This window comes from Lactuca sativa, chromosome 4 (genome assembly GCF_002870075.4).
Source record: "Lactuca sativa cultivar Salinas chromosome 4, Lsat_Salinas_v11, whole genome shotgun sequence".
Lineage (NCBI taxonomy): Eukaryota > Viridiplantae > Streptophyta > Magnoliopsida > Asterales > Asteraceae > Lactuca > Lactuca sativa.
In genome coordinates this window covers 180231060-180245567 of record NC_056626.2, presented here as the reverse complement: position 1 = coordinate 180245567, position 14508 = coordinate 180231060, and the positions used below count along the sequence as shown (strand labels likewise).

General features: G+C 33.9%; 1 protein-coding gene across 1 annotated transcript; it reads left to right on the top strand.

Annotated features, from left to right (window-relative positions):
- The first annotated feature begins 10763 nt into the window (after window positions 1-10763).
- Window positions 10764-11613, top strand: LOC111907892 (uncharacterized). Its single transcript, XM_052771400.1, has one exon. The coding sequence runs from the start codon at window positions 10843-10845 to the stop codon at window positions 11449-11451; it is 609 nt and encodes a 202-aa protein (XP_052627360.1). The 5' UTR covers window positions 10764-10842; the 3' UTR covers window positions 11452-11613.
- The last annotated feature ends 2895 nt before the right edge of the window (window positions 11614-14508 follow it).

Sequence of the window (14508 nt, the reverse complement as noted above, 5' to 3'; positions counted from 1 at the left end):
TGGTTTATATTGATTTTGGTATAAACATTTGTGATATACATAATCTATGTTATAAAATCATAAGAAAAGTTATGATTTTTTCAAATTGCATGGCTTCTGGGAACTTTTACTAAAAGATAACTTTACTAATAAAAATGGTTACATTATACTCATTTATTAATCTAGTGGGTTTTAACCCCAAAAATGGTTACATTGGTATAGTTTGGAAGTCACAAACCACACCTTTCAAAGATACATATAATTATTTAAACATATAATTATCTTATTTTGCAAGTAAAACGAGTCATAGTTCACGTAAATCTGTTAATGCTCTTGGGAGACTTTCCTTCATCATACCTACGTAGGATACACCTTAAGTCCTACATGGTTTACAGGAAGCTTATACTTCGTTAGTTTTATAAAAAGAAAAGAAACTATATATTATTTTTTGTACGATATTCACTTCCATCTTGGTCTTTGGGTTTAAGACTACGATTCACCTTTAAGAAAATACTAGATTTTCGGGAAATATACATTATTACTTTACAAGGAAAAGATACAAAGGAATTGCTTACAATTTTAGTTCATGTTAAAGGAAATATCGGATTTTTAGGAAAAAAACGAAACCATCTTTCACGAAACAGTTACAAACCTTTTTCACGCAAAATGCTTATGAACTCACCAACTTAAATATTGACATTTTTTAAAATCACTTGTATTCTCAGGAAACAAGTTGACAAGTACTCAACCTTCTTGTGGGTCGGGGTCATCGTCTCATGTCTTCCTACTTTTTAGTTATTTGTATTCAACTTTTGGAACAACTGTGTTTGTAAACAATGTAATACTTATAATCTAAATGTATGAATGTTTGTGTTGTTATGTTTCATTACTATTCAGATGTTATGATACTTTACATGAAGTCACTGCATCCGCCCCCAAACGTTTCTGCTGTTCTGGTTTGGGGGTGTGACACACTAATATTTACTCTAATCGACAGAAAATAGAAATAGGATGGTATATTGAATAACTAAACCAATATAGAAATTGAAAAACAGTTACAACAAATATATTGAAAAAAAGCAAAATAAATAGAAGTGAGAAGCTACACTGGACACCATTAAAATTGGAAGCCTAACAAAAGACATACCATTATATTAATCCGGTTCTTTCCCATAAGAATGAAGAATGCAGGGACAATCTTACTAAAGGATTGCTAGTAACAAAAACAGTTGAATCATATTTATTAAGTATATTGTCCTACACAAACCATAGTAAGTGAGACACTACACTGCGACAACATTATTTTGCCATATGCTGCAAAAAAATGTCACGAGTTTGTTAAGACGGAAAATAAAAGTATGAAATCATAAGCAAATATTAATTCATGAGTAAAATAAAGCAATTAATCAATCAACTTACAATATTTATATTTCTTTGCTTGAGAAGCATACATGATGTTTTTCACAACCTTATTTCCATAAGATTTGGGACTCCTATGCATTGTAGAAAACAAAAAACTAACTAAATGGCCACACATGTTTTTTTTATAAGTTTTCACTTGTTAGAGATCTACAGTTCATTCCTAACACTAAAGTAACACTTTAACAATATCCAACTTAGACCAAAATAAAAGCTAAAACAGACCTGCCTTGATGGTTTTAGTATAAATATTTGGAAGCAAATATTTTAAATAAATAACTTTTAACTAATTAGCCGACATTGTGTGATCATTTTACAGCAGCAAACAGAAACAAACTACAATGTCTATTTAAAAGTTGTTATTCCCTATAAGTATCGCTCTCTGATTCTTTATTTTTTTGTATTGGCGTAGGTTTTGTAATTTTTAAAATGGAAACATATTCTATAAGGTGTCTTTTTTAAATTCCTAATTTTCAGGAATTTGAAAAGGTAGTCAAAAGAAAACACAATCTTGATTTAGTGACCCTGAATTTTGGGTTTTCAAACATGTTACGGTTTTCAAATGTAGAGATAACAGTCTGGAATTTTCTGACCTGCAGTTTAATGGAGCTGAGGCGTGAGGGGCAATTTCGGAATTTGACATAGTGACTTGAGCGGTAATAATCGAAGGGGGGATGTTCAATGAATGTCAGGTGACAAAAATGTACTATTTTATTAGACTAGTAGATGAATCAATGAAAATGGTGCAGGGTAAATAAGAGTTGGTGTTAAAAAAAATATACAATGTTATTCTCGTCAAATACATGTTTGGTATTAGCATTGAACTAAAGGGAAAATAGGAAAATTTGAAAAATGATTGATTTGCAACTTTTTTTACATTATTTTGGTAGTGGATTTGGCATGTGTATTAATTTAGGCATGCATATTGTAGTTATAAGTAAGGATAAAATTAGTCAATTATAACTCAATGCCTCAACCCTCAAATCTCAATACTCTTACCGTAATTCATTTGTCAAAAAATCTTGTTGTTGAAAAACAAGTCCTTGAGTCATAAAACATGATTAGAATTAGAAAACTGGGTTATATAATTTTCCAGCAATAAGACCCGGACGGTTTCTTAAATAAAACCGGATTATTTGATTTGAACATATACCCTGGTTTCTTACTTTTAACCGAGCCTTATAACATTTACCTTTATAAAAACCCGGCTTTTGCATACTATAACCCGCTTTTTTCGAAAACCGGGTTCTATATAGTGTGCCTTTTTGTAGTAGTGTAGGTAAGACTTTGTTTTATTTTTAGTCCACTAGCATCTCGTTAGTGGGTCTTTCAATTTCATTGTTTGCTGTTAAAATAAAAGGAAGTTTAATATTGCAGTTTGTGACTAAAATTATTGTAAAAGTACGTTATCTATATTTGTTTTCTATGTCTTCAACAGTTAATTTGACTACGATACATACCTATATCCCCAAAGGCATATTGTATCATTGTATGTGTTCATGCACCCTTAATCAATAATCCAAATACAGCACACGACTTTATTACTCTCGAAACCAGAAAGCAAACCAGGACGACCGGCTTTGAAAAGGAAAAGCAAAAACCAAGTACAATTAGTTTGCAAGAAACGTATCTCCCAAAAGCAATCAAACCCATTTTGGTGGAACCAACAAACACAACTTTTTTTTCCCTAATTAGGCGCGTTAATCATGCACCAAAAAAACGTGTTGTGGTTTGCTAAATGCTGATTTCCGCACCCTCATACATTGCATGTTTTCCACAACTAAAGATTTTCGTTGTTTTGCTTTTTTACATTTTGGTCCACGGCTACTTAAAATTTACCTGTGTTTATGAGGTGAGAAAAGATAAAGTGAACCACAAACTTTACAGTTAATAGTTGAAGGAATAAATTTCTCTTAAAAAATCCACGGAATTACTTAATTACATTGAATCACCCTTAATAATGCAAATGTATCATAAAATACACATAGTATGTCGTCACTTACCTGTCATATATACATATAATCACTAATTTTAAATTAAATGAAGCAAAATTATCAAGGGTAGTATATAAAATGAAAAATTAGGGTGTCTAAATAGAAAATTAAGGTGTCTTTTTAGCCAACCCTTATAAAATACAGACACCTATAGTTGGAGGTATGGTCGGAGGTTTCTTGGAAAACTGCGTTTATAATGAGGTGGCAGTTGCAACGTGGTGGAGGGGCAGTGGACTCCAAACCTCTAACGCTAAGTAATTACTTTTCTCTTTCCCCTCTACCACTACAAGTTTAAACCACCTAATGGGGGACTACTTTTGGTTATAGCGACAGCATGGAATTCGAAGGTTGTGTATCCTTCTTACATGTGTAAAAGGTTACTTATTCATTAAAGTCATAAATTAAAAAAGTAAAATGTCTTTTGAAACTCAATTACTGTAATAAATTGTTAGTTGCAACCTTGGGTAAATAATTGGTCCTTCTGATCGGATCGAAACCGGATCTAGATCTGGAGTTGCTAACCATCAATAGGTCCGATTGAAGATCCACTAACTTTTGCAAAACATGACCGATTCGAGTGCCGGTCTAGTCCAAATGCTTACTTTTACATCCAAGATTTGGGAACCAGACCTGGACTTGGATCTGGACCTGGACCTGGACGACCTGATAAGCCTCAATAGGTCCGGTCAAAGGTCCATCAATTTCTATAAAGTCGGTCCGGTCCAAGAGTCGGTACGGTCCATTTCAGATTCTCACCCCGTTGCCGCTAAAGGCATTACCACTAAAGGCTTATTTTGACGATCCGCATCATTCAATCCCATCCGTCGATTTAAGAGATGATCCTACGACTAGCTAGGATGACATAAGAAATCTCACGTTGTTTTCCCTCCGGTGTGTCGCTGCTAAAGAGTGTGCGTCACCGCTAAAGGCTTATTTTGGCGATCCGTGTCATTTAAATTTCATCCGTCGATTTAAAGGATGATCCAACGACGTAGAAAACCCCGCGTTTTTTCCCTCCCATGTGTCGCCGCCAATGAGTACGCGTCGCCACTAAAGGCCGTCGACAATAAAACCCCTCTCTGCTCCAGTTTTCTGTGTTCTCCTTTCTTTCTATCTGCTCACCATTGTTGTCGACCTTATCGGAATTTCACAAAAAACTTCACAATTTCACCCATATCTGCTCAATTTTTTCCTTTTCTTTTTCTTTTTCACTTCTCCTTACTAAATTTCTAGCTTGATGTGTATTTATAAGTGTATTTTGTGTTTTGTAGATATGCATATGTATTTTTATGTGCATTTGTATGTATATGTGTATTTTGAATGTATTTTATGTATGTATATGGGCCCAAACCGTTAAGGAGCATATGTTTCCAATAGCAAGAGTCAGTCCAAGCAGCGGAACACGTTACCCATTTCAACTAGGGAAGTTTCCAAACTCAAATTCGAAATGAGATCTTCCATCTTGATTAGCATGGTAGGTAGGCATGAAAGATGAGGCAAAGAATGTTCCGCATCTCCCCGACCAGAAGCTTTCAAGACAGGCAAAGGTAAGGGGAAAACAGATAAGGTAAGGGAAAAACAGTGAAAAATGACTTTCCTAGGAGTTATAGCGCCAACGAAAAACACCCTTATCTCCTATCAGAAAAATTCCCAATTCTCCCTTTGGTGCTTCGACTCTCGCATAAGTTCTTGCTTCGACAATTCAAAAGTCGGAGGAGGTTGTTTTACTAATGCATCGATAGTCAAACTCATTCCATACAATATCTTTTACTTGATCAAAGCGGCGGATTTCTAAATTTTCATAGGGCCCTCCCGAAATTCCTTCTAGGGCCTGTTGAATTATTTTTATGGATTTTGTCATTTCACTGATTCGTACTAAATAACGAGCTAATGAATCCCCTTCTTTTTCCCATTGGACTTCCCAATCAAACTCGTCGTAACACTCATAATGATCAACTTTACGAAGATCCCATTGTATTCCGGAAGTTCGTAGCATGAATCCCCTTCTTTTTCCCATTGGGCTTTTTTTTTTGGTTTTTAAGATGGGTTGCAACCAAAGAGGTAATTCATTATTTCTAAATCGAATTAAAAATCTAGTCTATATATAAAGTAGGAAACTAGCAATATCAATATATATATATATATATATATATATATATATATATATATATATATATATATATATATATACACACACACACACTAGCCGTCTACCCGCGCAAAACGGCGGGCGGCGAATAATTTGATCTCTTTAGAGTTAAAACCATTTTGCATTCACTTCAAGAAATGAATATTAAATGACATCTATTTTTCAAGAGCATTACCATACCATATTAAATGGGTGTTTGGCTAAGCTTTTTTAAAACAACTTATTAGGTTCCACATCATTATAAGTTAAAAAAGTGTTTGGATTAAAATAACTTATTCCGGTGGGGAACCTCTAATACGTCATTTTTTCATAAGTTACCCTACACTTACTTCTTAACTTATAAGCTAATAAACTAATAAGCAATAAATTTTTTTGCCAAACACCCCCTAAATGGTTATTACTTCCATTTATTCATACCCAAACCACTTGTACTGTTTATCGTCCTCTTTTTTTTCGTTTTCCTTAATTCATTTATTAATTTAATGTCCTACTAAGTAAAATGCTAAAATATATAAATAATAGTTTATAAAAATAAACTTTTATAATATCAGGTGTTGTGATTCAAAAGTCGATAAATAGACCTTTGAGAAGGCCAAAATACTCAGGTGTCAACTTGTTCATTGTGATTTTAAACCAAGTTTGGTCACAAATTAAAACATTTTCAACGATGGTATGTAATTCAAGGATTCATATTGATTTAGGTTCTCGAAACCTTAAAATATTGAACAAAATCTATATAGAACCTTATAATAAGGACAATAATCACCGTAATCAGGAAGTCCATGTGATGAAACTTGATATTATAAGGACCAATGATGAAAAAGATTTCATTTTTCGACTAAACAAGATGAAAAATATACAAACTACCTTAATCATGTCAAATCTTGTGTTTAACCGTTCTTTATTGCAAAAGTAAGATGCCAAAATATACAAACTAATGATAATACAATGCTCTAACTGGGGCTCTTGATTGAGTTCTTTGAACTTGCAAAGCCAACACATTAAAGAAACATAGTAAAAAACATTTTTAGGAACAAACCTGATATAATAAAGCCTTCACCCAATATATTTATAATATAAAAATATAAAAAGTTAAAAATGATGAAATCAATTACAAGTAAGGATTAAAATAAAAACCAGTTAAGAAAAAGTCATCTGCAGGAGGGATATTTGAATCAACATGTATTTTCTGATGATTTCAAATTTTGAATTATCCGAAATTCAGGGAAGGAGATAGAATTTGTTGAGAAATATAAGGATTCGAAACACAAGTTAAAATTTAATATTATTTTATTGATGACTACTTGTACTATTAGCTTAATGATTTGAACGTCTTGAAAAAATAATATTATTATATTCAATCTATTTTTAGAAATAATGAGATTTCTTTTATAAGATAGTAAAGATATATATATATATATATATATATATATATATATATATATATATATATATATATATATATATATATATATATTGTTGAGAGAAAAACTTGGAGACACACTTGAACAAATGTTAGAGCAAGTATATTGCGGAATAGTTAATCTCAAATGATCTAAAAGCTCAACAATAATATAGTTAGATAGTTAGATAGTTAGTTGCGGAAAGTAAAGAAATATAAATGACAGCAATTGTTATATCAAGAATACACTTAAACTAATTCATAACAAGGAATGCATTTATTCCGAGTTAATAAGGAAGATCAAGTTTAGTGATTAAGTCTAAAAGACTTGCTCCGAAGAGAGGTTATAGTTTGATATGTTTCAGTAGCAATTTAAAGTGTGAAGAGTAATAAGATAGAGAAATGAAGAAGATAACTTGGAGAAATATATTCAGAATAATTCACAAGTCATCAAGTAATAAGAGAGATGGTTGAAGAAGAAATCTTGTGTAGTAAGAAGTTATATGAATACATCAGAAAGAGTCTCTATTTATAGTGTCTCAGAAATAAGCAACTACTCTATAAGCAGCCGTGCAAGGCATGCTGGATAATAGAGTACATTACATAAAGATAAGAAAATCATAACAATGGACTGCAGATGCTGAAGAAGAATTGACTCCGGGTGCTGAGATGATCGCTGATGGTGAACCGTTGCGGTAGATAGATCGTTGTGGTATCTTAGTTCAAGAGGGTCACTTATGTTTCAACATATATATATATATATATATATATATATATATATATATATATATATATATATATATATATATATATATATAAGAGGGCAAAGTAATACAAAAAGAAGGATATCGATCGAGCTTTTCCATGCCTAGTCCCAGTTTCGATTAAAAACCTAGAACTTGCTACAGATCTGTACTAATGAAGTTTTAATGTGAGAAAGTCATGTCAGGAAGGACATCGATCCGTTTCAAATGGTTTGAGCTTGGAAGAAACCTGCTATCTATCGATAGTGGAGACGGCAGACTCGCCAGTCAGGCACACCGTGAGGCTGACTACAGAAGACCGGGAGGTTGCAATTCTTGTTTTCCTGTTTCAATTTCCGGGAGTGAACGTAGGAAGTGCAGACGGTGGATCAGGTGTGGACATTCAACCAAAGGCATCTTGGGGATCGACAATAGCTAAGCATTGTAGCCATCACAGTTCCAGCTACGTATGGCTGGCGTACAACCTACTGGCTTCTTAGACAAAAGAAAAACAAGAAAAAAGTCAGCCTTCTTTGGTACCTTTAATCCAATCTTAGACAAAGACCAAGGAGGATATGACGCACTGTTGGGTAGACAATGGCTCGAACCAGGTGGTTCATGACTGGGCTAAGAAAAAGAGTCTCAAGCAGGGAAACGCATGATGGAAGGCGAAAAAGGCTTGGCTTTGTTTAACAGAAAAAGGACTAAGGAAATTGAGTTTTCGTAGTGCTGATGCTGCCGTCAGTTGACTTGGTTGATAAATAAATAAAGTTTTTTTTTCATTTATTTATATGCAAGATCGAAGAAGCGATTTGCGCGGGTCTACTATTTTTTTTTTTTAAGAAAGCAAGGAGGTTATTTGTTTGTTGGGCGATTCAGCGAGCCAAATCGCACTAATGCAATTCATTCGCCTACTATCCTATAGAGAAATTCAACCTCTTAGTAAGACTAGGGCTAGGAAAACTCATTCTATCTAGGCCAGGTAGGTTAAGCGGCTAGCTTGGGGGAGGGGGGGGCACCGAATCCCAGAAAGGCCTTGGTGATTCTCCCATTTTGAAATATGAAGATAGAAAACCATAATTTTTCCAAACTTCACTTAAAGAGTCTCGTATCCATGCTACCTCGAATTTAATTTAAACTCGATGTTTGTTAACTAAGCGGGACACCCCCAAACTCTTTCTTATCAAAGCCCTTCCCCTTGTACAGCCTTACTAGGCAGGCTGTTTTAATTATGTGTTCTTTACAGGAGGTTATGTGCAATCCTATGTATATATGTATTTTTATGTATATGTATGTGTATGTATTTTCGTATGTATATGTGTAGTAGGGCATCCACAATGCATTGAACATGATTGAGTTCAATGGATTGCCACACCATTATTTTACAATCCATATAACTCTATTATATTTTTCTCTACAATGCATTGAACTCTACAAAGTTCAATAAAATGTTACAAAATGTAATTTATAGTAAATATTTAAGAATTAAAACTTTCATTTTTCCCATTGAAGAGTTCATTGACCATTGAACTCCAAATCCATTGAATGCCAATGTGGCATCTCACAATGGTTGAGTTTCATCCATTGAATGACACATTGACTTGGCACCTCATTCAACTCTCCCATTGAACTCACCATTGTGGATGCTCTTATGTATGTGTATCTATTTTCGTATGTATATATGAATTTTGTATGCGTATTATGTATGTATATGTGTATTTGTATGAATAGAAATACATACTAATAGCAGCGACACCTTTAGTGGCGACGAAGAGAATTAACGGCGACGCAACTTTAGCAGCGACGAAAGGAGCATCTGCGGCGACCCTTTAGCAGCGACATGTCGCCGCTAATACTTTTAGCGGCGACGATTGTCGCCGGTAATACTCTTATTTCTTGTAGTGATATATGTTTTATAGATAAAGCTATGCAGGGTACCATTGGAAGGTGTGTGTAATTAGGCTCAAGTGACTTATCTCTTCCTCTCTTTTTCTTCCTCGTGTGAATACCATCTCCAAATGTTGTTGGAATAGTGTTGTTGGTGATGTGGTTATATTTGATGTGTTAAACACTCCTGATAACCTAAGTAAACCATTAATATTGTTCCTAGCACTTCTAATATTTACATCAATAGTTAATTATAGGGTTTAGGTCATTTTTGGTCACTTAACTTTTGGTTTTTTCCTCATTTGGTCACTTAACTATTTTTAAGTTTTAAAAGGTCATCAAACTTTTGATTTTGTGCTCATTTAGTCACTTAACTTTTGATTTGGTCACATTTAGTCACCTAACTTTTAGATATGTGATCATTTTGTCACCTAACTTTTAAAATTGTTCTCATTTAGTCATTAAACTTTTAAAAAAATTTAAAAGTTTAGTGACTAAATGAGCACAGTTTTAAAAGTTTGGTGACTACATGTGACCAAAACAAAAGTTAAGTGACTAAATGAGCACAAAGCCAAAAGTTTTATGACCTTTTAAAACTTAAAAAGAATTAAGTGACCAAATGAGCACAAAACCAAAAATTAAGTAACCAAAAATGACCTAAACCCTTAATTATATCATGCACAGAGATTTTCGAAATTTAATATAAAGTCTAAACTAAAAACTTTGTAGTCTTTTTATGTAAATATAATCACGCACAAATATGATTAACACGATTAAGAGTAGTTAATTTTGACTCAATAAAACATAACATTTGCAATTATACATATACAAGATTAATGAAACCATGTATGTATATGATCAAGTTAAACATTAAACAAATAACACATGGCCATAATCTTATCCAATCCAAAATCTGCCACAAACCCTTCCTAATAATTTATGGAAAAGAAAAGATCGAGAGTAGAAGACAAAAACCCAAGTAGTGCGTACATAAAGTAAAGCGAAATATAAAAAGCTAAGTGAACTTATTAAATTACGAAGGTCCCACACACTGTCTGATTATCTTTAAAATCAAAAGACAAACCAATGGGTATGATTAATGTTGTGAAAAAAAAAAAAAAAAAAAAATTAGAACTTACCATCAAAGGACAAACGGTGTTTGTTTCCTATAAATACTCTCATTCGTCGTCCCTCCATTTCACAACAATTTCTCTGCAATCTTCTTCATATACTATTAAACAACAGCCAATAACTTTCTTAGTTACAAAAATGGAACAAAATCTACCGGTTTTAGCCAAGAAAGTTTGGAACTTAGTTCGTGTGGTTTACTTCATGCTGCGAAAAGGCATATCCAAGAGAAAGTTGTTGCTGGACCTCAACATGATGATAAGGCGTGGCAAGATCGCCGGAAAAGCCTTACAGAACCTGATGTTCCACCACTACCACATCAACCGGGAGGCTTTCACCGCCAAACACCGCTCATACCACCTCTCTTTCCCTTCACCTCCGCCTGGTGAATATGAGTTCAGCTGCAGCAACAGCCCTGCGCCCACTACTCACCACCCTTTCTCTCTATTTTCACTCCACAAGAAACATCACTCCAACAGCAAACCATCGAAGGATCATCTTGATATGATGGCTGTTAACGCTGTGCTTAAAGCCATGGAGATGATTCACAGCGACAATTCCTCACCGGCGCTTCCAGGCTTTGGGAGTACTCCAATGGTTAGGCAGCTGAGGGTAACCGACTCTCCGTTTCCGTTGAGTAGTGTCGACCAAGACAACAAAGTGGATGAGGCGGCGGAGGAGTTCATCAGCCGCTTCTATAATGACTTGAGGCTGCAGAAAGCAAAGGCCTCATCGTTTGGCTCATCGTGAATTAACAGATACCTTACACTGTTTACATGTATATTTTAGATAGAGATTGAAAGATCGAGTCATTAACTTGCAAGTGATTGTGAGGTGTGTATGCCAGGCAGCTGTACATTTCAAACTTGTTGCATTTATTACACTCGCTTAAAAGAATAATGTTTTTGCCGATGTTGAAGAATTATGATTAACTTCATGCCAATATGTGCTCGAAACTTGGAACAATATAACTAATCCTTTTTTTTTGTTTGAACATATTATGATTAACTTTAGGGATAATGAATTAGGAGGGTAATAAGGTTTTCAGCTTGTCCGTATTAGGTCACTAAGGTTTTTTTTGTGCGTATTAGACCAATATGGTTGTTATTACAGTTTAGAAATAGTCGTTTTACCGATTCCTATGAACAAAACCGGGTCCTTTCATGCTAAGCATGACCACACTCGTAATTCTCATTCACCACTACTACAAAATGCTAAAAGACCCCATTTTTGCAACAAACCATTTCTCATTCACCACTACTACAAAATGCTAAAAAAACCCCATTTTTGTAAGCAGGTTTGTTGCAACCCTTAGTCCTTAAACCTTTAAGTAAATAACTACAAATGAAAAATGACTTTTTACACAAAAACACAAGTAAAAAAATATATACATTACAACCCTTAGCGCTTAAACATGATCATCCTACGTGCAGGTACATCACTCCCCAAATGTTTATCAAATTCAAACATAATTTTGGTAATCACAAAAACACAAGGACATGTCAGATTCTTACAACTTATCAGCAGTCAGAATCAAGTGCTAGCATCCTCAATTTTTTTATGCCTTTTTGGGTCCTTTTTAAATTTCTATCTACCAACTTCCCATGCGACCTTTACTACAATAAAATGGTGACCATGAGGTTCATAAGATCCTATTTCTACAACCAGTTATTGGGCTGGAAAGAAAAGTAGGATGGTACATAAATAAAAATGAATAAAATAGGCCAAATATATTGAAAAACGAAACCCACACTAGACACTATGTGACAACCTGAAAGATTTGGGTCACGCAAGGTCTAGATGTAACCATGTGTAACTGAATTCACAATGTAATCTTCTTACAATAATACATTTAAAATCCATAAGTACATTGATTTATAAGCTAACATATATGGATGTAATTATGTTAAAATAAGCTTTGTGGAACCATGTTTAAAAGTATTTTTGACAAGTCAACAAGACAGCACACAATAAGCATTTCCTCTATGAATTATGGCCTAGAACTCCACTATTGGTGAAAACACCCTTGTGGGGACAAGCTAGGACTGAAACCCTTTCCATGGGGGACCTCAAGACCCTAATCAAACCAAAACAAAGCATCATGGCCGAAAACTACCTTAATGAATCATGTTTTGGCCGAAAACCCTAAGAGAAAAGACTTAGAATCGTAAACACCGTTAGTGGACCACACTTTGGCCGGAAACAGCTTCATTTTAGGCTATTTTAATGGGGTTTGTGGTCTAGAGTGTGAATAAGACAAGGAAAAGGTGACTTTAGGATGTGAATTCAACTCCATTTCCAATGCAATCACAGTAACCCACGTGAATATCCATCAAATAACAATGTTTTACCCTCCATACTTCCAAGTAAATGTCTTATCATTACCTTGCTTTTATTAATCAGAAAACTGTTGGATTAGTGTCTAAGGCTGTAACTATATTTGGTAAGTACTTGACCCGGTTGAGCATGGTCCTTTTTGGTTGCCTTCACCATAGCAACTTGACAGGATGATTTGTTAAGAGAGAAGAAATATTATTGTTAATATATTATGAGAATAATATATTAAAAGATTAATAATATTATTTGATTAATATAAGTCATATATTAATTAAGAATTAATTTGATGACTTAAAGAGGTTAATTGAATAAAGGGGCATAAACTGTCAAATGTGTGATAGTTGTGTTTTGGGCTATGTATCCTTATAGATAATGGGGTGGACGAAATTTAGGGTTTGTGAAACTTAAATCGTCCAAGCCTAATATCTAGGAGGATCTTGGATTGCTTAGGGCCTAAGTTATTCAATTAGGGTTAAAGGTGAAACCCTAGTATCCCATAGTATAAATAGACCCCTAGGGTGAGGGAAATCGGCACTCATGCAAGACAAGAAACCCTAGGGCCGATTTCTCACCCTCCTTCCTCTCTCTCAAATCATCTTCTTGCTAGTTGGTGTTTGTAAGCCATTAGAGGAGTGACAATTGTGACTCTAAGCTCCAAGAAGAAGAAGTATCAAACAAGCAACTCAAGGTATTCTTCTAGATCTGTTTTTCATATGTCATGAATTGTTAGTTTACACTAGATCTATGAATGAAAGTCTTGGATACATGCATGTTCAATTAGAGAAACCTAGATCCAAGCAATTAGGGTTTGCATGTGCACATAGGAAAGTTCTTATGGCTCAAACCCATCAGTGGTATCAGAGCATTGATTGATTTTTATTGAATTGATGCATTGGTTAATTGCTCGTTGCTTGAAAAATTCGATTTTTGGTCTTCTGCCTGATGAACTCGACGAGTTCCACTGTGGACTCGGCGAGTAGCTCCAACTCGGCGAGTCCATAGTGGGAACTCGGCGACTTCGAGCATTAGAAAGAGGGAGTTTCGGGATTTCTTGCTGTTTTTCTTGAGGAAACTTGCCTTAACTGTTTTGGGTCATTAAAATCCGATTTCAACTATATATATATATATATATATATATATATATATATATATATATATATATATATATATATATATATATATATATATATATATATATGAGTATATTTTTGACCAAACAAAAGATAATTACCAATTAGTTGAATAATAATTTCCTTATGTGATAATAATTGATTATTTGAATTGAATTTGTGAATTATTTTGCAAGTAATAATGAATTAGATCAAATTGAGATAATCTAATTGTTGATTTACATTATTTGCTATTTGATCCTTATGTTTTCATAAGTTTAAAACTTGTTCTCAAGTTTTGAAATTTAAGTTTTGAGATTAAAAGTTTAATTTGAATAATTTAAATTTCAAACCCTAGAAT

Bases quoted from the DNA above. Each gene is read 5' to 3' on its own strand.
- LOC111907892 (XM_052771400.1), top strand. From the start codon at position 10,843: ATGGAACAAAATCTACCGGTTTTAGCCAAGAAAGTTTGGAACTTAGTT.